At 35.7% G+C, this 24,017-nt stretch overlaps 1 protein-coding gene across 4 annotated transcripts in view; it reads right to left on the reverse strand.

Moving 5' to 3' along the window:
- Positions 1-24,017, reverse strand: part of RCOR3 (REST corepressor 3) — a 51,795-nt gene that overhangs the window by 27,100 nt on the left and 678 nt on the right. For 3 of the 4 annotated variants that reach the window (XM_029935331.1, XM_029935330.1, XM_029935332.1), the window contains exons 2-7: positions 23,930-23,986; positions 15,329-15,406; positions 12,753-12,805; positions 10,746-10,907; positions 9,226-9,350; positions 8,408-8,486 (exon numbers count right to left, since the gene is read on the reverse strand). In XM_029935331.1, the coding sequence (XP_029791191.1) occupies positions 8,408-8,486; positions 9,226-9,350; positions 10,746-10,907; positions 12,753-12,805; positions 15,329-15,406; positions 23,930-23,986 (554 nt within the window). Of the gene's footprint in view, positions 1-8,407; positions 8,487-9,225; positions 9,351-10,745; positions 10,908-12,752; positions 12,806-14,772; positions 15,124-15,328; positions 15,411-23,929; positions 23,987-24,017 lie in introns of those variants that run through there. The other variant, XM_029935334.1, reaches the window with a different exon arrangement.

Genomic DNA, 24,017 nt, shown 5'->3' on the forward strand with positions numbered 1-24,017 from the left:
GAGATTGTGACCTGAGCCAAAATCGGACACTTAACCGACTAAGCCCACCCAGGTGCCCTGACCCAGAATTATCTTAATCTTGACATTTCTAAACTCTAAATCTACTTATCTGTGAATAAAATATGATGTGAATTTGTATTTTGAAAGAGGTTAAGACAGTCCTAATAATAATGACCATGAACTGTTAAGTAGGATTTCATTACTGCTTTCAACGTTCTTAAAGTGTGATATAAAAATATGTTATTCTGTGCTTCTGAGACAGGAATCTGTTTGAAACTGTGCCCAATAGGTTGAAGGGCAACCTGCAACCTAATTTCAACTAACAGATTTAATACTCCAATTCTTTTTTTTTTTTTTTTATGTCTTTATTTTTGACAGACAGAGAGACAGCATGAGCAGGGGAGGGTCAGAGAGAGGGAGACACAGAATCTGAAGCAGCTCCAGGCTCCGAGCTAGCTGTCAGCACAGAGCCCGACGCGGGGCTCGAACCCACAAACCGTGAGATCATGACCTGAGCCGAAGCCGGACACCTAACCAACTGAGCCACCCAGGCGCCCCAATACTCCAATTCTTTAGAAAAGGAATCCAAGGGGATAAGTGAGCATGTAGGAGCTAGCATTTTCCTATTGCCATGCTTCAATGGACAACAGGTCTCTCCCACTGGGGGGCATCTGTGTGGCTCAGTCGGTTAAGAGTGGGACTTCAGCTCAGGGAACAATCTCATGGTTTGTGACTTTGAGCCCTGATCGGGCTCTGTGCTCTTGGTGCAGATCCTGTTTTCGATTCTCTGTGTCCCTCTCTCTCTGCCCCTCTGTCGCGCACTCTAAATAAATATATAAATAAATAGATAGATAAATAAAATGTCTCAGGTTGATAAGGCCTTCAGACCCTTAGCAAAAACAAATGCAAAGTGTCTCTAGAAGAATGCATTTTATTTATTTTTTCTTAAAGCTTATTTATTTTGAGAGAGAAGAGTGTGCAAGCACACATGGGGAAAGGGCAGAAAGAGAGAGAGAGAGAGAGAGAGAGAGAGAATCCCAAGTGGGCTCTGCGTTTGTGAAGCTGGATTCCGCAAACCACGAGATCATGACCTGAGCCGAAACCAAGAGTAGGATGCTTAACCAACTGAGCAACCCGGGCGCCCCTTGGAAGAATGAATTTTAAACCCATGTCTCAAAAATTTTCCACAACAATGTTCCAAGCAAAATGAGCTCCCAACCACAAACTGATGAACAAGTCCCATGAGTGACAGACAACAGAACCACAAAATTAGATCTGCAAAGATTGATTACTGGATAAAGAGAATACAATAAATATATTACATGTGCATAAAAAAATAAATGACAGGTTGAAAATATGGAACATTCTTTTATGAGTCTATCAGAACTGACTAAGCAGATACGCAAAAGAACTGAATAGAACATCTAGAAATTATAGAAATAGTATAAAGAAAATTAGAAACTCAGCGGATGGGTTACTCAGCAGATTAGAGCTCAGAAGAACAGCAGTGACTGTACATATGATAAAAAAAATGACCATAATGCAGTACAGAAAAGCGGAAAGACAAAAAGATGGAAAATGAGATGGTTAAGAGACATGTGAAAGTCCATTATATTTCTAAAAGGACTCCCAAAGGAAAGAATAGAGAGAATGAGGAAGTCACAATATTCAAAGAGGTAACCAATGAGAACTTTACAGAACTTAAGACATAGGATTCAGGAAATACAATAAATCCAAAACAAGCTTACAAAAAAACAAAACCAAGAACAAAAAAACAACCAAAAAAACTCCAAAACAAAAAAATCACAAACTATATCACACACACAAAAACAACTCCACACTCAGATATATTAAAGTGAAACACCATTAAAGACAAAGTAGAGGGGCATCTGGGTGGCTCAGTCAGGTAAGCATCTGACTTCAGCTCAGGTCATGATCTCACGGTGTGAGTTTGAGTCCCACATCAGGCTCTTCACTGGTTGTGAATTGGAATTCTCTCTCTGGCCTTCCTTACCCTGCCCATGTGCAAGTGTTCTCTCTGTCTCTCTCTCTCTCTCTCTCTCAAAATAAACTTAAAAAAAAAAAAAAGAAAAAGAAGATACCATAAAAGCAGAGAGAGATAAAGGACAAATTACCTCCAAAGGAATGATAATTAGCCTGATAGCAGACTTTTCTGCAGCAACAATAGAAATTGGAAGCAATAGTCTACAGCCATACCACCCTGATCGTGCCTGATCTCGTCCAATCTCGGAAGCAAAGCAGGGTCGGGCCTGGTTAGTACTTGGATGGAAGAAATTGGAAGCAAAAGAATATTATCTTCAAATAATAACTGTCAAACTAAGAGTCTAATCCCAGCAGAACTAGGGTTTCAAGAACAAAAGAGAAATAAACAGTGTGGACATGCCAAAACTAACTGTGTTTATAAGTGACAGATTTTCACTAATTTAACTTGTATAAGATGCATATACTTCAGGAAAAGGGGAAATGATTTTTGAAGAAAGATCTAAAATTCAAGAAAGGATAATGAGTAAATTTTAAACATGTGTAAATATAAAGAAAGAACAACTATATGAGAGATTTTAAAAAACAAGATCTCACTTAGATTGGACAAAAATCGCATATAAATCAAGAGGGTAGCGACTAAAGTCAAAGCATTCTAAGGGCCTTGTATTAATCAGGAAGTCTTTAATTTAGACTTTAAGTTAAATATGCAAGAGAATGTCTGGGTGGCTCAGCTGGTTAAGCCTCTGACTCTTGGGTCTGAGCCCAGGTCTTGATCTCAGCATTGAGTTCCACACTGGGCATGGAGTCTATTTCAAAACCAAAAAACCAAAAAAACCCTCCACTAAGTTAAAGATGCATGAAAATTTTCCAGGGTACACAATAAGAACAGAAATATAGAAACATCCCAACTAACAGAGAGTAAAAAAAAATGGAACAGGAATTGGAGTCTTAATGCAAAAATAAAATAAAATAAAAGCCATGAATGAGGAGAAAGAAAACTAGAAAAAACAAGTCAAAAGGTAAAGATAAGAAAGAACAAAAATACACATACATCAGTGATTTGCAGAGGACACAGTTGAAATGCTGAAAGAAAATAATAAAGATATACCAAGTAAATACTTAATAAATGAAAGATACCAGATAAAATATTCTTTAAAGCAGAGCACATTAAAAGAGATAAAAGGGTCATTACATATTGATAAAAGGTTTAATTCAACAGCAAGATAAAACAATTCTAGACTTCTATGCACCTAATAATAGCTTCAAAATATAAAGTATCACAAAAACATTACTTCTCAATTAATTGATCAGTAAGCAGATAACAAAAACCACACTAGCAAGGAACATGGACTTGAAGCACAGAACTGACAGGCTACAATTAATAGACACAGAATCCTGTAACCAAAAGGGTATATATTCTTCTTAAGCACAAAAGGAAAAAAAGTTCTGAAAATTCCGTATTCTAAGCCTCGAGGTTTCAAAACATGTCATCAAAATCCTCAAAATTCCAGTCATTGAGAAGTGGGGATCTATATCTTCTCCCCTTGATTCTAGATCAACTTCAGTAACTCACTTATAACACACAGAAGTGATACTGAATAACTTCCAAGGCTAGGCCAAAAATGGCTGGGTAGTTTCCACTTAGTGCTTTTGGGATGAATGCTTTGGAGAAAATCAGCCCATAGTAAAAAGTCAGATCACTCCGATCACTCAAAGACCATCAGGCCAGAGAGGAATGCCAGCTGACAGCTAGCATTTCAACTACCAGTCATGTCAGCAAGTTTAAGACCTTCAATTATATTCTAGTTGATGGTGAAACATAAAAACCATTCTCTCTAAAATTAGGAATAAGGTAAAAATATTTATCATAATGTTCTTTTCAACATGATAATGGTGAATCTAACCAGTTCAATAAGGGAAGAAATTAAATTGAAAAGAAATAAAACTTCTTATTTTCAGATAGCATAAACCCCTCTGTAGGAAATGAAAACTTGCCTATAAATAAATTACACAAAAGCTTCATTTCTCCCTATATGTGTATCTCCACTTCTCTTCTTTATGTAGATTCAAAGGCATATCTAACAGGGCTTTTCTAGGAATTGTTCAGCTTCAAGAGCAAAAGTCCAAGCAAGAACTTACTTTGTTTTGTTTTATTTAGTTTTGAGAGAGAGATTGAGATCGTGCACAAAAGCAGGGGAGAGGCAGAGAGAGAGAAGTGGACAGAGGATCTGCACACCAAGCAGTGGCACTTAACCTATCAGCTAACAAGACTTTAATTAAGACACTGTTGGACTGAGGTGTTATCTATGTGACAAGAGGAGCAGAACAGATAGCGATATACATACAAAAACTTCATATATGATAAAACTGACACTGCAGACCAGTTAAAAGAGATAAACTCACTTCCATATTAGAAAAAAATAAAAATGGATTTCTACCTCACAACATGGAAAAAATTAAATTACTGACAGATCAAGGACTTAAGTGTAAACAGCAAATCTTTAAAGGTTAAAATATAAAAGAACATCGAAACTTGAATATTTACATTCTTCTGATGAAATAGGTGTTCACCAAAACATGTAAAGAGAGTTAAAAGATAAACCAGAAACTGCTAAAAGATTAAACACAACTAAAGGATTAGTATCCAAAATACATAAAGAATTCAATAAGAAAGAAAACTTTTATATATTCTGTCTTAAAGAAAATGACAAAAACCAATAGAAAAGGTAAAAAACAAACAAGCAAAAACACACAAGTAGTATTTTTTTAAAAAAAAGACACAATAATAGAAAAATATTCAGCGCCATAGTAATCTGATGAAATTGAGAAGATAATACCATTTCATATTACCATAGCTAAACATTTTAAAAGTGATTATATCACAAATTGGCAAGGAAGTGGCTAATTAGTACCCTAGGGCCCAAAAGAAGTACAACTGAACTTTGAACAATGTAGGGATGGGTGCGCTGACCTTCTTTGTAGTCGAAAATCTGTGTGTAACCTTTAACTCTCCCAAAACTTAACTACTACTAATAGCCTACTGTTGACCAGAGCCTTACTGACAATACAATAACACATTTTGCTGTATGCTGTATATGTTGTACACTGCATTCTTACAATAAACTGGCTATAAATAAGAAAATGTTATGAAGAAAATCTTAAGGAAGAGGAAATAAACTTACAGTACTGTATTTGTTGAAAACACCTGCATGTAAGTGGACCCATAGAGTTTAAAACCTGTGCTGTTCAAGGGCTGACTGTACATCAAATGTGGAAAATGATTTGTTATTACCCAGGAAAATTGAACATGGTTATACTCTAGAATAATTCCATTCCAAACACGGCTTGGGTATTATTTACTCAATAAGTCACTGGTGGCGTTTTGGTGGGAAAACTCTGTGCTGTGCATCCCAGGAGGGCTGGCCGGCATGCCCTTCCCACATGCCAGTAGTGTTCTAAAAGCACTGTAATAACGAAAGCCCTTCCGTAATTTCTAAATGCCCCCTACGGGTGCAATACTAAATCTACTAAACCTGGGAAGCTCTGTTCAAGAGAACTATTTCTTTTTTAATTTTTAAAATGTTTGTTTATTTTTTGACGGGGGGGGGGTGGGGAAGGGAGTGAGGGGCAGAGAGACACAGAATCTGAAGCAAACTCCAGGCTCAGAGCTGTCAGCACAGAGCCGACATGGGGTTTGAACCCATGAGATCATGACCTGAGCTGAAGTCAGATGCTCAACTGACTGAGCCACCCAGGCGCCCCAAGAACTCTTATATTTGTATATCTAGGACACATTCTTATCAGTATTGTTCACAATGATAGGAAACTGGAAATGATATCCATTGATAAGAGACAGGTAAGTTGTGGCATACGCACATAATTGGAACACTATAATACAGCAAGGAAAATGAACTTAAAGAACATGTTGGACTGTTGGACAACAACAAAATGCAAGTAGCTGAAAAATATATGATATGATTCCATAAATAAAGTTTGAAATGGACAAAACTAAATGACAGTTGGTCAGAAATACATACACATGTGATAAACTATAAAAAAAGGGAAGTAATTGATAGAAGTTCGGGATAGAGGTACAATTAAGGAAACACACACACAGATCTTCTGTTCCCTAAGCTCAGTGATGGAGACATTGGATGTCTGTTTTATTTTTCTTCTTTAAACTCTATATACTCTATGATAAAATAAAGTTTATAATTTTTAAAAGTTTATAAAAACCCTTCTTCATAATGCATCAAACCATGCAGATCTGTGTTAATGGCAATAATACAGTATTCATTCCTGCCTGTGTCCTTATCATTTGAGACAGAGCAGAGGAATGAAGCTGCTGACATACAACAGGACCACAACCCTGTGAGGTTTCCTTTTCACATTTTTAAATTTATACTCTCCTTGTGCTATTAGTATGAGATCACAGCAAACAAAGACCAAATGCCAATGCATATGTATCATCTCATGTAGTTGGATAAAACAATATTCCACATATATACGTTCTCTACTCAAATCCCTGATCTCTCACATTTGTACAGTATATATCAAGTTTATGATGTGTATTGTCATTCATTATAGAAATCTGACAGAATGCTTACTATGAACCAGGCCCTGTAAGACAGACAGATTCTTGCTCTTAAAGAGCTTATCACACAGCAATGGGTAGGCAGAAGAGGGGAGACTTTAAGTAAACAAGTATCACTCACCTTAATGAGTACTGCAACAGATTTAAAGAAAAACAAGGAGGTAGTCAATTCAAGCTAAGGAACAGGAGACTTCATAAAGAAGCTACATCTTATCTAAAACACTGCTAGTAATTTGAAATATGTGGGGTGGGGTAGAGAATGCCTCACTAGAGAGCTTTGTGTTTTATCCTAATCCTACAAAGCCATGTAGTAGGCTTTGCAAGCAGTAAATTTGGTTTTCAAAAGATTGCTTCAGTAACAGGTTAAAGAACAGACTGGAAGGGGTGGCGTGGCGAGTCTGGAGGCAAGGAGAGAAGACAGAACATTCCAATAATTCAGGGAAGACATGAAAGCCTGAAAATAAGGCAGCTGTACACAATATAAAGAAAAGGACAACATTTATGCTTGAGAGAAAAAATTAAAAACGATGACAAAACAAACAGAATTGAGAAAGTATAGAATAGTATAGTTTAAAACAGTAACTGAAAATGAAAAAAAGTCATTGAGACACAACTGTTTTAAAAGTAGACAAAAATATGGAATCTTGTTACAAAAATCAAAGGTCAGATTTTCAGGAAGAAGCGAGGGGTCAGTAACTTGAAATGATATAGAAGGCATAAGTAGAACACAATGAACAATCAATCACTGGACGTGGCAAGCTAGGTCACTGATGACCTCTGTCAGTAGCTTCGGTGAAGTAAAAAGACCTGACTGAAGCAAAGTCAAGAGTGAAGTACTAAGGAGGAGAGTTTCTTCTAGACTGGTAGAGAGACAGTTCTGCTTTTTTATTATGTTTTATTTGAGAGAGAGAGAGAAGAGAGGGGGATAGGGAGAGAGAAGGGGGGAGAGAGAGGTCTCTCCGATTCAGTGACAACCATTCTATTTTGTACTTTTGGTATGGTATTCAATTACATGAAATATTCAACACTATATTATAAAATAGGCTCTGTGCTAGATGATTTTGCCCAACTGTAGGCTAATGTATGTTCTGAGCATGTTTAAGGTAGGCTAGGCTAAGGATACTGTTCGCTAGATTAGGTATATTAAATGCATTTTTTACTTCAATATTTCAATTTATGATGAGTTTATTGGGATGTAACCCCATCATAGGTTGAGAAAGATCTGTAATTTCTAATGTGCTATAACATGGAACAAAGAGAATTTTCAAGAAAAACTGTGTAACAAAACCAGAAAGCATAATTTTATCCTATAATATACTATACTATATCATCTGAGGGTGGTTTTATTTCTTTTCTCTGAATTAAAGATGAGAGATTATGGCAGAGCTTTTATACTTCTGAGTAGATCAGATAACCCAATAATGTTTTTATTTACTTATTTTAAGAGAGAAAGAATGCACAGAGGAGGGGCAGAGAGAGGGGCAGAGAGAATTCCAAGCAGGCTCCTCGCCATCAGCGAGGAGCCCGATGCAGGGCTCGATCTTACCACCACGAGATCATGACCTGAGCCAAAACCAAGAGTGGGACGCTTAACTGACTGAGCCACCCAGGTATCCCTACCCTCAACAATTATTTAAACTATTGGCTAACTGAAAGTTCTAAATATTACTTTTTTTTCAAAAGCCTCGAACACTGATATTTACTACTTCCTATACCGTTATATAAAAATGTTTTCTTAACATGGAGTACGATTCATTCTTTTTTTGCATGGCTTTGTAGAACAACTATAAACACTCTAATGATCATTACCTCTTTCTTGGCTTCTTTTTTGGGATCATAATCACTATCATTTCCATCCATTGGGTGTGTTTCTTCCACATCGTCATCACTGAGAAGAAACAACGATTAGTAAACTTAATTCTGGACTCCTATCAAATTGCTATATACCTTGCTAATACTTTCACTAAATATTCCCCAATAAAACAAGAGTTGTCCTTGGGAAGATGAGCTTCTATAATTTAAATTTCTGTAGTATTGGAACATTTATCCTTTTGGGTACATTTTAGCAAACATTTCTACCTAAAAAACACAGACCCAATAGGAAAAATATTTAGAGAGAGTATCACTTGGAAAGAAAACACATATATTAATTTGATATAATACTTATTATTTCCGTTCTCCAGTTGGAGAATAAAGACAAACACCAGGAAGCAAAATGATTTTATAGCACCAGAAAGATACAGTTACAATAATGTGGACTTCAGCTGCTCAGGTAACTACTCAGGCAATTGTGGAAAGGACATGTTCTAGAGAATATATTTCTTAATATATTCTAAATATATCTATTGAATATAGCAATACTAAGAAGAGCCATCGTGAGTACAGTTAAACACAGCTCAAAATATAACTCAGTTTCAAGTTTGCTGGCTATGACTAACAGTGAAAGAGTTGCAGAAAGTTCCTGTTCTTAAGATTTCTGATCACTCAACTTCTTGTCAGAGCAGAAACATGAATGTAAGATTAAGAAGTATTTACAATGTGTTGTGATAATTCTTCTGCCTTAGGGAATGTAAGCAATCCAATACAGCATCCCTCACAATGTGACTATATAAAAGCATCCAACCTACCTGTCACCCTGATTATGTCTATTGGCTAGTTTACGAGCCTGGCGATCCATCAAGCTTGTCCTAGATCGCGTTTTTTTCCAGGAATAGTAATATTTTACAAGACTAGCAATTGTCTTATCTGGAAGCTTGAAAAAAAATCATGTCAATATCAGCAAATTTAATTCATAAACTATTAACAGAATGAATAATATTTCCGATATTATTCTTTGATACTTAGATTAAAAAATTTTTTCATGGGTACCTTTATGAATTATAGAACTAAAGAGTGCTGTCATACCTGTGTCACTGACATTTCTGAATGACTATTCCTATTTGTTCTGAGGGGGGAGGGGAGAGAAGAATGTCACAAACTAACATGGTAACAATGCACCTACATGTCCCCTAGCACAATGTTAGCATTTGATACATAGTTTCCTTAAAGAGGTACTTTTCTCCTCCCTTATAAACTGGAATTTTTAAATTGATACATAATTAACATACCAGGAAATCCACCAATTTAAAGTGTACAATTCAGTGGTTTCTAGCATATTTGCTAAGTTATGCAACCATTACTGCTTAATTCCAGACATGTTCATAACTTTAAAAAGAAACCCCATACCCATTAGCCATCACTCCCTGGTCTTCCCTTATCCCAGTCTCTGGCAACTAGTAATCTACTTCCCGTCTCTACAGATTTGTCTATTGCAGACCTTTCATGTAAACGGAATCATATAACATGTGACTTTTAATGTCTGCCTTCTGTCACTTATTGTAATGTTTTCAAGAAAAGCTTCAATTCTCAACAATGAATTTTTTAAATTGTTTTGTTTTAAATCTAGGTTTCAAGATGATAAATAATAAGAATTTAGCTACCAAATAAAATCTTTGGGCATTAAAATGACTAATGATCATGCACTGCACTGATCTGTCATCCTAGCAAACAATGATACACACTCCCAATCAAAAAGGCTCTCTTCAGTTAATGGAATACACTTAAATATATTTGTAAACATTATCTAGTTTTCATCCATTTAGGTTAAAAGATTTTAATGCAGCAACTTCTCAGGTTTATATTATTTTGACATAATACTAAAAATTTAAAAACTAGAAATAAAGGGGTTTTCACCTTAAAAAATAGGACCTGTACAATATTGAAATACAGCAATTTAAGAAATTGATTTTCATATCCAAAGGAATATAAATTAGAAAATAAAATTCTAATGTTAAAAAATGAAACATTTAAAAATAAAATTGAAATTACGATATTTTCCTAGAACAAACACATTTAATAACTCCATTACACATACATTTAAGTACATTACACATACATATAATCATGTTAACAAAACATGATTATAATGAAATAGTACATAACTGTCATGCATAGGACTATAAGCAAATATATAAGTATTTTAAATATCAAATATTTTTGAAAACTAAAATTGGACTAAAAACGTTTTGTATTTAATAATCAGAAAGTGTTAAATGATAGCATAAGGTATTTTCAGGTATGAATCACAGTAAAACCAAAATTACCATACCATTTGCTGAATCCTGTGAAAGCTCTTCCCATGAAAACTAAAGGCTTGTTCAAACAGGACTTTATCTTCCACTGTCCACTCATCCGGAAAGGGAGTGAAATTAGGGAGATCAGCAAGGGACTTCTCAATGTTATGTTTATGCCAGAACAACATGCCAAGTGCCTTTGAAGAGAAATCATCCCCTTTGGTTTTAATGGACTTATGTTCCATCACACTTAAGAGAGTTAAACACAAATCAGGTTAAAATCTTAAGCCTATGACTTCAACTGAAAATACACTCACAGTTTGGGGCTTTTAATCAGGGATGCCCAGGTAGTAGACCTCATTTATTTATTTCTTTTAAATCAGGGCCTTAGAACAGAGAATGTTCTTACATACCACATTTGCTGAATAATCTAGGAAAAACAGTGAGCTGAGGAGAGTGACTATAATTACTAAAGCAGGTCTGTAGGCTCATATCAAGACTCTGACCCACATTTGTTCATTGCCAATGTGTAGGGGAAAAAAAACATGCTGTAAGGAAAAATATCTAGTAAATACGTGAATGAAACTATCAATCATAACACAAAACTAGAAGTGCTCAGTCAAAACCTAGAAGAGAAATGTTTTAAGTGTTAACCTTTTAGAAGTATACCATCAGCTGAGTAGTTCCAAGGAGTACCTGAACTGCAACCTTAATATTTACCACATATATTTTTTTAAAGTTCTTCATTATCATAATGTACACAAAAACTTTGTATGAGGCATATTAATAACTATAACGCTTTGTTTACCAAATTGTAAGTAAGCATGAAATGGGTAATTTCTAACTATTGCAAAACTTTCCTTTCTATGGTTAAGTAAGACGCAGACCTTTATCTGTACTATAAGGTACTATCACATTTCATTCTTTAAGAAGAGATATAGCAACTTTTTAAATGAGTTTTAAAATTAATTTTTGTACTTTGGTAATACTCATTTAAAATGAATAAGAAAATGAACATATGTGCAGTCACATTTTCCAGGATTAATGCCTCAAACATTAAACAGAAAGTCAAGAATTCAAAACAATATACGTAATTAAAAGCTTCAAAAAAATAAAAAAGGTAACTACATTTGGATAAACTTCTCGATTTCACAGAAATGACTTCTTAGTATTTAGCCATGTTTTGACCATAAAGTTAGTTCTCAATAATCCAGATTATAGATTATTTATTTTACTATTAATTCTGATAAAGGTTGCTCTAATAATTAGCTGAAAAGAGACTTAAGAATCTCTATTTCATTTTTATTTTTTCATATTCTTCATTCCCTCATTATTAGAGATAATGAACCATGTGCTATATAGATCTTTTATTTTTTTAATTTTCTTAAAGTTTATTTCTTTATTTAATTTGGGAGAGAGTGAGAGAGAGAGAAAGAGAGAGATCAGGAAAGGAGCAGAGAGAGAGGGGGAGAGAATCCCACGCAGGCCTCAGAATGTCAGTGTGGAGCCTGATGCAGTGCTCAAACCCACAAACTGTGAGATCATGACCTGAGCCAAAAACAAGAGTCAGGTGCTCTACTGACTGAGCTGCCCAGGCGCCCCATCCTTTTAAACTTATCTAATTAAAAAAATGTACTTTGTGAATTATTTTATTCAAAACTTAAAAGTCTTAAACATTTCTTTCAATTAACTTCTAGGTCTTTTAGATTAAAAGATCACAGAAAATTACCTGTACTCAAAAAAAATTTTCCCTTTTTTGGTAAACATTTGCCAGTCATCCTAAAGGCTTTTGGATACTTTTAGAAGTCACAGCAGAGTAAGAAATAGAGGCATTGAGAGAAAAATGTTCAAGTCCTTGAAACAAATAATGTTTATAAAAGCAAAATCCTTTATTCTGAAAGGTCAGACTTTGCTAGGACTTTTGTGGCATCATATAAAATTGGTTGAACTATACTTTTTTAGGACAGAAACAATCAGGAGATATTCTTTGGATTCAGTAAATATTGAGGCAAGCTTTAATATTAGAATGTTTTTCTACACACCTGTTCCACGTTGTAGCCATGTTTCTCCTTTGCAATTGCAATATATTCATCCACTGCAATGAAACAATGTTATATAATTAATTATTCTTATTTATTTCATTTTCTCAGGTCTAAATTTTTTTTTACATTTTTTAATAAAGCAAAATAAAATATTGGAAGTCATTTTCCATGAAATGTTACAAAAAAGGACTTTTACTTCTATGACAGGTTTAGAAGCTTACTTGGTTTAAAATTTTACCTAGTATGATTTATCACTATGATTATACACCACATACTTACTAAATTCAATGACATTATACAATTATTCTTGTATACGAAAAAGACCAATTGGTATGTATTAGAGCCTAATACATGTAAAATATTAGATAATTCCTTCATTTTCTATTGCAGTCTTTATTTGCAGAGACTTAGCTGTTTCAGACCCCATCTCATAGTAAGAGTTGGCCAAAGTCTTTCCTTTCCCATTGCTGATTGCTGTATAAAGGATGGTTTATCTATTGTTTTGCCAGCTCTACATAATAATACATTTAAGTGTGCTTCAGTATCCCTAAATTATTTTCAGTTTTTCCTCCAACCTATACAGAAGGTGTCTGAATATGCTATTTTCATTCAACTTCCATTTGTAATCAAGCCAGTAGAATTAGTTAGATAAGCACAGTGTCAATAATGATGTATTAGGTATTTCAAGGCCTCATTGCTGAGATGTCTACCACTGCACATTCAGCAGGACTTGGTTTTATGTAAAATCCATATAATCACTCCTGTTCAATCCTTTTTTAAGTTTATTATATATTTTCTAATACATAAAATTCTCTTTTAGCATATTTGGAGAAGCAGAGGTTAAAAATTCTGATCACAGGGCTAGATTCTCAGCCTTGCTGCTAGTTTTTTGACTTTAGGCAAGTAACTTGACCTTTTCATATCTTAATTTCCTCACTTTAAAACAGTATCTTCCTAGGATTAAATGCGCTAATGTCCATCAAGGGCTTTGAATAACACCTGACACATTTTAAGTACTATATATGGGTTTGCTATTATTATTAGTCAATATAATATATTTAATATATAAATATGCTTTTATAACAGTAATGTTGTTAGAATAACAACTATGTTTTATGGATGCTATTATAGTTCCCTAGGACTCTGAATTTTTGGTGCAGAAAATCCAAATACTGTATTTCACTTAAAACTTAAACACACAGCACTGAAACACAAAGCAGTTCTAAATATATGCTGATTAACTTTAACAAAAATGTCTAAGAGTCTTATAAACAGAAGACTAACCAATACCAGTCAACCTGTGTTTTTCAACCTTGGCTCTGCAAAGAATCAGTGGGGAAGCTTTTAAAAAGTAAGTCCAGACCCCACCCCTAAAGATTCTGATTTAATTGGTTTGAGACAGAGACCAGACGTTAGTACTGTTTTTTAAAAGTTCCCCCAAGTGACTCCAATGCACAGCCAGTGTTGAAAACTACTGCACTAGATCTCCAGTCTAGGAAATTCTACATGGACACCACTCAATCAGGATATGCTGGCTTTCTGAATTTTGTTTTCCACTTTGTTAAGAAATGCACCATTGTATAAAACACTGCTAAGAGACCAAAAGCCAGTGATACCCTGATGCTCAGTTTATGAATGAAAACCTAGGCCAAATGTATAATTTTGTGTCTTCTGTTAAGAATGCCTCAAGGGCATATGCTTTCTAGATTACCAGCTTTGGTATTCCAAAGTTCTCAAATAAGAATTATCAAGTACACAATAAAATACCCAATTTTCAATTTTTAGTTCTCTTATTGCATCAGTAAGTATGCTTAGACTTATTATGCATGAGATATATAAGACATCATTAATTTTCATGGGACTAAATAAACCATCATTGGACATCTTTAAGATTTAGTAAGTATTTTTAAAAGACAAGCTTATTTTATAGCTGCAAGAATAGCTTTGTGGTGGTTTTTGTTTGGGTTTTAACAAATTCAATGATAACCGAATGGAGGGGTGGGTATCTTAGTTTTGTTACCTGGACGTTTCCTATATCTGATGTGCCGCAAAGGATCAGGTCCGCTACATCACATTGAAGTCTAAAGCCACACCATGATTCAAGAAGTGCATGGTCAATGATCCAGAAGGTCTCCGTCCAGAAATGGAGAGCTCAAAGATGACCTGATTGATGGCTGCTGAAGTCAGTTCTTTCCCCTTTCCTCTTTAAAATGGTAATGATAGTGGGCTCTCTGAAGTTTGAAGGCATTTCTTTACAGCTCCATATACTGAGGAAAAGCCTGTGCAGATGTCTACATAGTAACTCCCTCCCCTGCTTGAGGATTTAAGCAGCAATGCCATCAGATCCTAGGTATTTTCAGTCTTCCTGGGCCTGACACAAATTGGAACGGTCAACCCACTATCTTTCAAAAGGAAAAACATTCTAATATAACAACCTCCATCAAAACATAAAACAAAACAAAAGCAAACCATTTTTTAGGAGAATCTAAGCAACCCAAAAACAAATTATAAGTTGGGATTTTGAATTGGTTGATGGATCCCTATGGACATAAACATTCAATTTCAGAAAAACTTACATTTGGTATCTGGGATACTGTGATACGGAGACCATACAAGCATTCCTCCATTGTCTTTATCTGTGTACTTTGTAGCACCTGGGGAAAAAATGGATTACTCTAAATATGATGGATTTTATTTAATTCAAAATAAATATAAACTTATCTCTATTTTGGTATAGTACCTACAAGGGACAAAGAAACAAAGAGAAGGAAAACAGGCTTATATTAAATACACTAAATATTTCATTTATGGAATTGAGGAAAATCTCACAAACACTAAAGTTTACCCCCTTTAAATTAAAAAGAAAGACTTTCTCAAGTACATTATATGGCCTTAATTCTTGACAGATAATAAACCTGATTTAACCTTCTGTATATTACTGAAGAGTCATGAAAAAAAATTTTTTTTTAGGTTTATTTGAGAGAGAGTGAGCAGGGAAGGGGCACGGGGGAGAGAGAGTGAGAGAGAGAGAGAATCCCAAACAGGCTCCACACTGTCAGCACAAAGCCCAACACAGGGCTTGATCCCATGAACTGCAAGATCATGACCTGAGCTGAAATCAAGAAGCGGACACTCAACTGACTGAGCCACCCAGGTGCCCCAATTCTGACTAAAGAATACCTCAGGTGGTAACTTATTTCTGTTTTGCCCCATATCTAAATGGGCCAAGATTACCATAATTTAAAAATATTTATACCTGCTTTTTATGGTTTTTATTTAGTCTTTTTCCTTGTGAATCTGCCAGCTATTCCTTTTCAGAATTAATTTCATTTACTACAGTTTATAAGAGTATATACTCTGTGTAAGAGGAAAACAAACCCAAAACTGTAAAAGTTAATAATGCTGTTTCTTCTTAATGTAGTCAGAGTCTACCTCTAATGTAAAAAGCACACCATCATTGTTTCTGATTTCCAATCTGTTATAATCTAAAAAGTCAAAAAAGTCCAGCTGTATTGGAACTGCATGTAAATTAAGCATAGAATGAATGAAAGCTTGACTTAACTATCCCAATGCCAAATACATGCCCGTGGGTTCTGTCTTTTAATTACTTGGTGGTCTTTTTCTGGCTTCTAATTCCTAGGTGTATTCAAGTTAATTAAAACCATCAAGAAATGAAGCATTGTTGCCACCTACTCACTTGAAGACTTGTCTATGAATATGTCATAATTGACTTTTATGAGGTGTTGATAGTTACCACCAACTAATGGAGGAATTCCAAAATGGTTCACATAAAGCATGAACTCACATAAAGCATGAACAGAATTCTCAGGTTAAACTGTAATCATTCATAGGGTTATAGATATTTGGAATAAAGAACATTCATTTCCAGGGGTAAAGAACTACTATTACAATCTCAATCTAGAGAAGTTATCTATCCAGCAGTAATTTAATATAGTTCAGTAGCTTTTAATTTTTGGAATATCATTACATATCACTACTGTATCTTCAATCAACAAATTATAGTTAGAGAATGATATATATGATATATATGAAGCTAAAACTGTTGAAAAATTATATGTGTTTTACTGTAAGAAAAAATTAAGGATAGAGAAATTTGAAATGAAGGAACACTACCAAAGTATTAGAAAAACCATAATTACAAAGTGAATCTAAAAGCAAAACCTACTGCATTTTGTCATAAGTGTCTTTAAAAAGATTTTTTTTAATGTTTATTCATTTCTCAGAGAGAGAGACACACACACACACAGAGTGCAAGCAGGGGAGGGGAGAGAGACTCAGAATCTGGAGCAGGCTCTAAGCTGTCAGCAGAGCCCAATGAGGGGCTCAAACTCACAAACTGCGAGATCGTGACCAGAGCCAAAGATGGATGCTTAACCAACTGAGCCACCCAGGCGCTCCTGTCAAAAGATCTTTAATAAAAGAGGACAGAAATAAAAGCTAAAAATTTATGAAAATGCAAGTTAGAAGTACATTATGAAAAATTTATATTTAATGAAAACAAATTTTAGGTTTTTAAAAAAAACTTCAAAAGATCTATATTAAATTTCTAACCACATAAAATACAAACACAGAAGCAAAATAGGCAGCCACGTGATGGAAATAAAACAGACATGCTATCTAAGTGTCAGAAGCCTTTATCTACTGCTATTTCTAGTGAGTATTCTAAATTTCAATTCTTTAACATGGAACTGATCCTTTTCCACAATGATTATGACAATAAGATAATTTAAATCCTACTTAATAGAATAAGGAATGCAACAAAGAAAGGTTTCCATTAAATCTCAAGTCTTAAGAGCACATCATGCTTAATATATAAACATATTTCCTTGCATCTGATTCTTGCATTTAAAAAAATCTTAATTAAAATATCTTCATGAAATGTCTCTTCTTATACAGATATAAACTATTTTTTCTATTTTTCCCTAGGAAGAATAACAGTTAACGTCTCCAAAAAAAATTCTTAGCATAATAATTAAGGGCCTATTCTGACAAAAACTGACATCCAAACTGTGGGGACTAACAGCTCTTCTAATATGGGGGGCGGGGTGCTAATGAAGGAGAGTAATCCTGTCTGGTAGCAGAGAATGTCTAATTAGGCATTTCACAATGTTCTTTTCCTAACCCTTGAACTAGACTCCACCATTTTCAATCATGTATGTGTCAACTAGGCTTAAGAGATGACTGATGTTCATAGGAAATGAGATATTTTAGCATAATGGTTAAGAGTGTAACCATTTTACAGCTGGACTCTAAGTTTGAATCCAAGCTCTGCCACTTCCTAGCTTTGCCATCTAGGGGAAATTTATCTATGATGTCTATGCCTCAGTTTAACTCTTCTTTAAAAACATGGATGATGAGGGGCACCTGGGTTGCTCAGTTGGTTAAGGTTCCGACTTTGGTCATTATCTCGCGGTTTGTGAGTTCAAGCCCTACATAGTGTTCTGTGCTGACAGTTCAGAGCCTGGAGCCTGCTTCAGATTCTGTGTCTCCTTCTCTCTCTGCCTCTCTCGCCCTTGCACTGTCTCTCTCAAAAATAAATAAAACATTAAAAAAAAAACCATGATGATGAGAGTACCTCATAGTATTATTAAAAAAATTAACAAATTATGGGGCACTTGGGTGGCTCAGTCGGTTAACTGTCTCTGTGCTGACAGCTCAGATCCTGGAGCCTGCTTCAGATTCTACATCTCTCTCTCCTTTTCTCTCCCTGCCCCTCCCCTGCTAATTCTCTGTCTCTTCCTCTCTCAAAAATAATTAAGCTTAAAAAAAATTTATAAGTTAATGTATGTAAAATACCTAGCATATAGTAAGCTTTACCTAAGACATTTTTATTATCTGTATATGCTTACTGAAAACAGTTCTTTCTTGAGTTCCCGTCTATCTCTGAAAAGGCTTCTTGTCACCCTATCAATCGGAAAATAACATAAATGAATACAACCTCATGGGGCTATAACACAAAAGGCTTATGCCTTTTCAAGATTGGATAGCTGAAATGACTTAGCAACTCAGACCTGACTCCTCTCCTATAAAAGAACAGGAGAAATTAACTTGTATTATTAAAAACAATGTACTCCTCAGGATGCTTTGCATCTCATTAAGTTTTATCCTTTCCACTATAAAAGTTGAACAAAAATATTACAAGGACATAAATTCAATGCTTATTTTGCTTTTACGTGTGCTAATACTTAACATTATATCCCCAAACTGTCTAGTACTTAGAAATAATATTGAGAATCAAACTTGACTCACCACAAAATAGTTCAGTCTTAGAAGTATCCTATCTTCTAAATAGATTAAAAAAACAAATTGAAACCTAGATAGCAAGATACCATCATGTAAAAAAACTATATAGTAGCGTGACAGTTCTGATAACAAAATTATTAAACGGTTTTTAAAAGCGTGAAACACTTAAAAAAGTTTAATCCTTTTGAAATGTTTTACATAGCCTTAACTGCAGTTGGTAAAGTACATTTATGAGAGCGACTGGGAAAAACAACTAAAAAAAGAACTATAATTTTGATAAGTGCGGATTTCGACATCTATAGGAAATTTCAAAATAAGTACAAAAATAAAAATCTTCCATTTCTTCTCAGATTTCTTTTAAGACATTTAGAATAAGGATTTTGATTGAAATCTGGGATAAATATTCTACATAAAGAACTTAAATCCCAGGGCACCTGGGTGGCTCAGTTGATTGAGCATCCAACTCTTGATTTCGGCTCAGGTCATGACCCCAGGATTGTGGGACTGAGCCCCACATCAGGCTCTGCACTAAGCATGGAGTCTGCTTAAGATTCTCTCTCCCTTTGCTCCTCTTCCCCATCCTCTCTCTCTCTCTAAAATAAAATAAAGAATTTAAATACGGAGAACATTAAGATACACCAAATATTTTTAAAAATTCTATTTATGAACCATGCTCTCATTTATAAATTTAATTCACCACCTTCAAACTGGGATAAACAAAGACTTTCCAAGGGGTACATGAGCATAAGTAAGTTTTATGGAAATCAGTTTTCAGACCTTTAACTTCCCCTTGCTCCCTTTCCCACACACTCTGCCTGAGAACTCACCTGCAGTCTAAGCTGTGTGCTCGTTCTACTGTAACCTTCTTGACAAATGCCTTCTCTCACTTAACAGAGCAGTGCTCTTACCCCCTCCCACATCTGACAAGAGTGCACCACCCAAAACTGCAAAACCTCTAGAGTGCCAAACAAAGGGTGTCTGCAAAGCTCTCCTTTACTCAAGGCATCATAGCTACTACAATTTCAATCAATTACACAATAATTGTAATAATTCAAATCAGAATAGACTTAACACTTAGAACCTTAGGTTCACAAGAACACATATTACAGTGGTAGAGAAATTGGAGAGGGGATCAATAAAGCACTTTCAAGCAAAAAAATATAAAATCCGGTGGGGAAAATGCATGGAAATGATTTCAAAGATAAGAAAGAAAAATGTAAACTGTGAGCCTATTCATACTTTTTTTTTTTTGGTGGGTTCCTCACCAAGCACAGAGCCTAATGCAGTGCTTGAACTCATGACACAGAGATCTAGACCTGGGCTGAGATCAATCGGAGAATTAACCAACTGCACCACACAGGTGCCTCATTTCATACTTTTTATAAAATAGATACTATCATATTACTGTAGTATTTATATTTAACTTCATACATTTAAAATAAAGATATAACAACTTTATTTCAAAGTGTTAATATTTTCAATACACTGGAGATTATGTTCTTCAACTATTTAAACACAGCAACAAGTGATAGATGTCAAAAATATGTGAGAAAATCTTTTTTTTAATTCTTTTATGGATATACAAGCAAAACATCTAAAGACTGCTACTTTATAGATATTAATTTTCACCTAATCTTATGATATAGTTAACATTTTCTCCCGCTCACAAATGAGAAAACAAAGGTCTGGATACATCAGATGGTTCATCGAGGTCACTCGGCCATATAGGCTAAAAGGCATACAATATGGTTGGAGGCTCTAATCACCACATGACACTGTTCCTCCTTGATTGATGAATAGTCAGGAGGCACTAAATAAAACTTGGGAAGACCTAGTGAAAAATCTAAAGAAAAAAGAAACCTAAGAAAATAAACAAATCCAGTTAAGTAAATTTATTAAAGGCATTCTTAGCAACGGTCTGTTAATTAACATAAACTATTCTGAATCTCCTATATTCAGTAATTCCAATTTAAGTCACAATTCTCATATTTCCTAAAATACTCATTTTAGTAAGTCATTCTGTGTTTGATTTCTACCATCACTATCATCTCCTCCAATAAAAATATCCTGCATTTACACACATACCATCTTCTAATTTTCCTATATTCTGATCATAACAATCTTGGTACCTAAGGAATTTTTCTTCTGAATAACTTGCACGGTTACAGGTGAATAATCTCTATGAAGTGGTTAATGAGACTAAAGATAATGTTCTGAAGAAGAGAAAAGGAGACAGGAACTGATCATTTCTCAATTTCTATCCCTAAATAATAAATATCTCTTTTCTTTTTCCTTTTTCCAATAAAATATTTTAATTTCTCAGCAAATTATATTGAATTGATATGAAGTAGAAACTTTGCACAAGAGTACAACACTCCGAATAAAACAGACAGCCGTACTACACTGAAAGGCATAGAGGTTCAATATGTCCTTGTAAAATGTGTCTAACAACTGATAACCCTCATTTGTTTGACAAAATTTGCTTCTGATGGCTATAGAAAAGTCCACCTAAAATGGTTTAAATGATAACTGGTTTTAGTTGTGTCCTTGGGCTCAGTATTCTTCTGCAGATGATTAAGGAGAAAACTTATAGATGAGTTATTAAAATAGGACATATATCCTTATTCTAATAAAGAGTATCAATTATAATCTGAGTAAGTTAATTGAAAATCTGACTAAAAAATAGCATAATTCAGTGACTTTCCCCCTACATTCTGCTTATGTTAAAAATTTAAAAAAAAAGATAATCAAGTAAACCAGATAATCCACGTACCAGCCATGTATAACTACCTGAGGTGTTCTGCACTTTTAATACTTTTCAAATTTTGAAATTTGTTCTAGTATTTAGTCTATCATGAAATGAAAACCAAAAAGAACAAAAGAAAAAGCAAAAAACAAAATAAAAGAGAACCCTTTACAGTGGTCTATGCCCTGGTATGTATTATTTGGTTCCACCGAGAAGTCTGGTTTTTTAAACACAAGACCACCTAATCTACGTGTGTACAGCTGTTTATGAAATATAAATCTACCTAATGGAGCAAGAATATAAATATGTTTATTAACTTATGAAACAGTTCTGGTTGTTGAATTGCTGTTGAATTCTAATTTGTAAATAAGCTTATCGTTTTCCCCAAAAAGCAGAGTACCAATGAAAGCCCCAAATCAGAAAGGTATAAATGTATGCAGAATCATTCTTCCTAATTATGAAATTTAACCCTTACTGAATAACTGACTTATGCTCAGTCATGTATTCCTGATAAGAATTCCATGAAGTATTTTTTATTTCCATTTTACAGTTAAGAAACTATAAGGGAAGGCCACTGGCTTGCTCAGAGCACAAAAATTAAAGAGCTGGGAACTGAAAATTAGTCTATCTTCAGCCAAAGCATGCTTTTTCCAAATGTCAAGTTAATACCTGAGGCAGTCTAGTAATGTGAAAGCGTCATGCACCTACTAGTTGCATCAATAAACAAAATTAATTTCAGAAACATTTAAGATTATTTGAAGCCCACCAGCACATACACTTGAGAGCTTTTGAATAAAATGTATTAACAGCCATTTCATTTAGAAGGCAACCCAGATCTAGTGAGCACTCTTGTATCATTGTTTTTACCTACTTAAAAACAGACTGCACTGACAATCCTTTTAACACTCATTATTTTATCCTCTCCCCTGGGACAGGATGAGCTACTACCCAAAACTCTTTACACGGTTGGTAAACAGTTCACATTGCCATAATGGGAAGGGGAAGAAAGATAATACCCATCTATACCCTATAATGAAGCAAACAAGCTAAAAGCCCCTTCCCCAAAATAAAAGTATGCCCTATTAATTAGTATCTAATACAGAACTCGAGAGCCCGACAAAATGTTATTATAAACCGGCAATGGGCAAAAAACTGATCCAACTTGTAAGGGAGAAGAGAAGGAAAGCAAAAAGAAAAACAAAGAAAAACGAGAGGGCTCCTTCAAAGTCTGTCCAAAGCCTGCACTGAAGAGGGTCTGGGGTGGGGGGAAGGAAACACGCTCCACTCCGGGAGGCTCCAGCAAGGGCGCCTCCATATGCGGAACTCTCGCCCAATCCCCGTCCAGACTGAAATCCCGTGACCGCCAGAGAGCCTGTTTGGAGAAAAGTAGACAGGGAGCCCGCAAGCTGGGTTGGCAGAGGACGCTGGAACCTGGCTGCTCGGGAGAAAATGTCTCCTTGGCAGCTGCAGCCACTGTCCTGTGGTCTGACTTCCTAGGGCTGGCTCGAGGGCGAGGTGTGCCTCTGGCTTCTCCCCACCCCCTTCCCCCATCCCTTTCTCTCCGAGGCTCCTACACTCCGCAGAGCTGTCTCGACCAAAGCTACACCACCTAGCCAAAAAGAAAGAAAAAATAAAATCCCGTGTGCGCGGGTCGGGCAGGGCTCGCCCTCGGCTTCGGCGGATGACAGCAGCCCCGGCATTCGCCGCCCTTGCGGAGCGCGGCCCTCCGCTCCCCGGGGCCGGCAGTGTGGCAATTGACATTTGCATGGTTCTTCCACACGCAGCCCGCACACCCTCTCTTCCAGCCCTCGGCCCAGCAGCCGCTCCTTTCCCAGCCCCGGACCCCCGAATCCGCCGAGGACTGCCTCCCTCTGCTCTCCCCGACCTCGCCCCAGGCTCATGGGGGCAGATAGGCGATGCCACCAGCGGGCAAGTGGCCTCCAAAGGAACCATGTTAACCTTGCAATGCACACATCTGCCCACACGCCCTGTGTCACAGCCCTGCCAAGCCTGACAGCCTCCCCGCCAGATGCCTGCCCATCCCAGTCCCGCATCCCCTCCCAACCGCACACCCGGACCCCAACCTCGCCCGCCCTTCTACCTCTTCCACCCTAAGCCATTCCCAGAAAAGGGGAGACAGGATTTTGCTTAAAGCAAATATATCTACCTGGATCAAATTCAGGGATCCGAGCTTGGTATTCAGCTCCGACTCTCATTCCAACATCTGCAAAGCAATGCCAAAAAGAAAAAAAAAA

The sequence above is a fragment of the Suricata suricatta genome, chromosome 3, assembly GCF_006229205.1.
Source record: "Suricata suricatta isolate VVHF042 chromosome 3, meerkat_22Aug2017_6uvM2_HiC, whole genome shotgun sequence".
Taxonomy (NCBI): domain Eukaryota; kingdom Metazoa; phylum Chordata; class Mammalia; order Carnivora; family Herpestidae; genus Suricata; species Suricata suricatta.